General features: G+C 47.7%; 1 protein-coding gene across 2 annotated transcripts in view; it reads left to right on the forward strand.

Annotated features, from left to right (window-relative positions):
• Window positions 1–1,091, forward strand: part of Slc30a2 (solute carrier family 30 member 2) — a 12,194-nt gene that overhangs the window by 3,242 nt on the left and 7,861 nt on the right. For both annotated transcript variants that reach the window (XM_021200796.2, XM_029540074.1), the window contains exon 3: window positions 657–803. In XM_021200796.2, coding sequence (XP_021056455.1) covers window positions 657–803 — 147 coding nt within the window. The remainder of the gene's footprint in view (window positions 1–656; window positions 804–1,091) is intronic.

Below are 1,091 nucleotides of genomic sequence, written 5' to 3' on the forward strand. Positions count from 1 at the left end.
ACACACTTTCTCTCTATTTCTCTTCCCCTCTCCCCTCTATCTCCCCCTTCATGAAGACTTCCCTGGCCGCTTTCTTGGGATCAGTGAACTCACCTGAGAACCGCCTAAGAGCTTTCCCAATAAACCTGCCTTTATATATACTTTTATCTTTCTTTCATTTTCTTGGAACTTTTTTTTTTTTTTTTTTTAAGTTAGATGGGCTTTCTCTGTAGCCCTGGCTGTCCTGGAACTCACACTCTTTAGACCAGGCTGGCCTTGAACTCCTAGAGATCCGCCTGCCTCTGGTTCCTGAGTGCTGGGTTTAACGGTTTCCCCACCACCAGCATCACTCACACACAGACAGACACAGACAAGGTTCCTCTGTGTAGCCCCAGGGTTGGCTTGGAACTTGCTCAGTAGCCGCTTTGCCTCAGCTCAGTGCCTTGTCTGTCTCTGCTGGGGTGAAAATGTGCTCTACCCCAGCCTTAACCTGTGAGTAGACTTGGGTGACTCCATCCACAGGAGAAATTGAGGCTCAAGAGTGGAGGTCAGGTGCCCATGTTGTACAACCGAGAGATGCGGAGATCTTGAACCCATTTTGACTCATCTTCGCTGTACACAGCTGGGGGAGCTGACTCTTTGAGGGAACCTCACGGTCCTGGCTCTCGATGTTGCAGGTGGGTACCTGGCACAGAGCCTGGCCATCATGACCGACGCGGCGCACCTGCTCACGGATTTTGCCAGCATGCTCATTAGCCTCTTCGCCCTCTGGGTGTCTTCCCGCCCGGCCACCAAGACCATGAACTTTGGCTGGCATCGAGCCGGTAGGGATCTCAGTGGACTGGAGATGATGGGGGCTGATCAAGAGGAAACGTATGGGTCACCATACGGTTTTGTTTGAAATTTTAAATGTTTTGAGACAGTGTCTCTTGTAGTCCAGGCTAGCCTTGAGCTTGTAAGTAACCAAGGCTACCTACCCATTAATTCCTTTTTTTTTTTTTTTTTTTTTTTTTTTTTTTTTTTTTTTTTTTTTTTAAGACAGGACCTCACATATCTCAGACTGGTCTGAATGCGGGTCTTCCTCCCCATAATTCTTTTTTTTTTTTTTTTTT

The sequence above is a fragment of the Mus pahari genome, chromosome 6 (genome assembly GCF_900095145.1).
Source record: "Mus pahari chromosome 6, PAHARI_EIJ_v1.1, whole genome shotgun sequence".
In the NCBI taxonomy this organism is placed as follows: domain Eukaryota; kingdom Metazoa; phylum Chordata; class Mammalia; order Rodentia; family Muridae; genus Mus; species Mus pahari.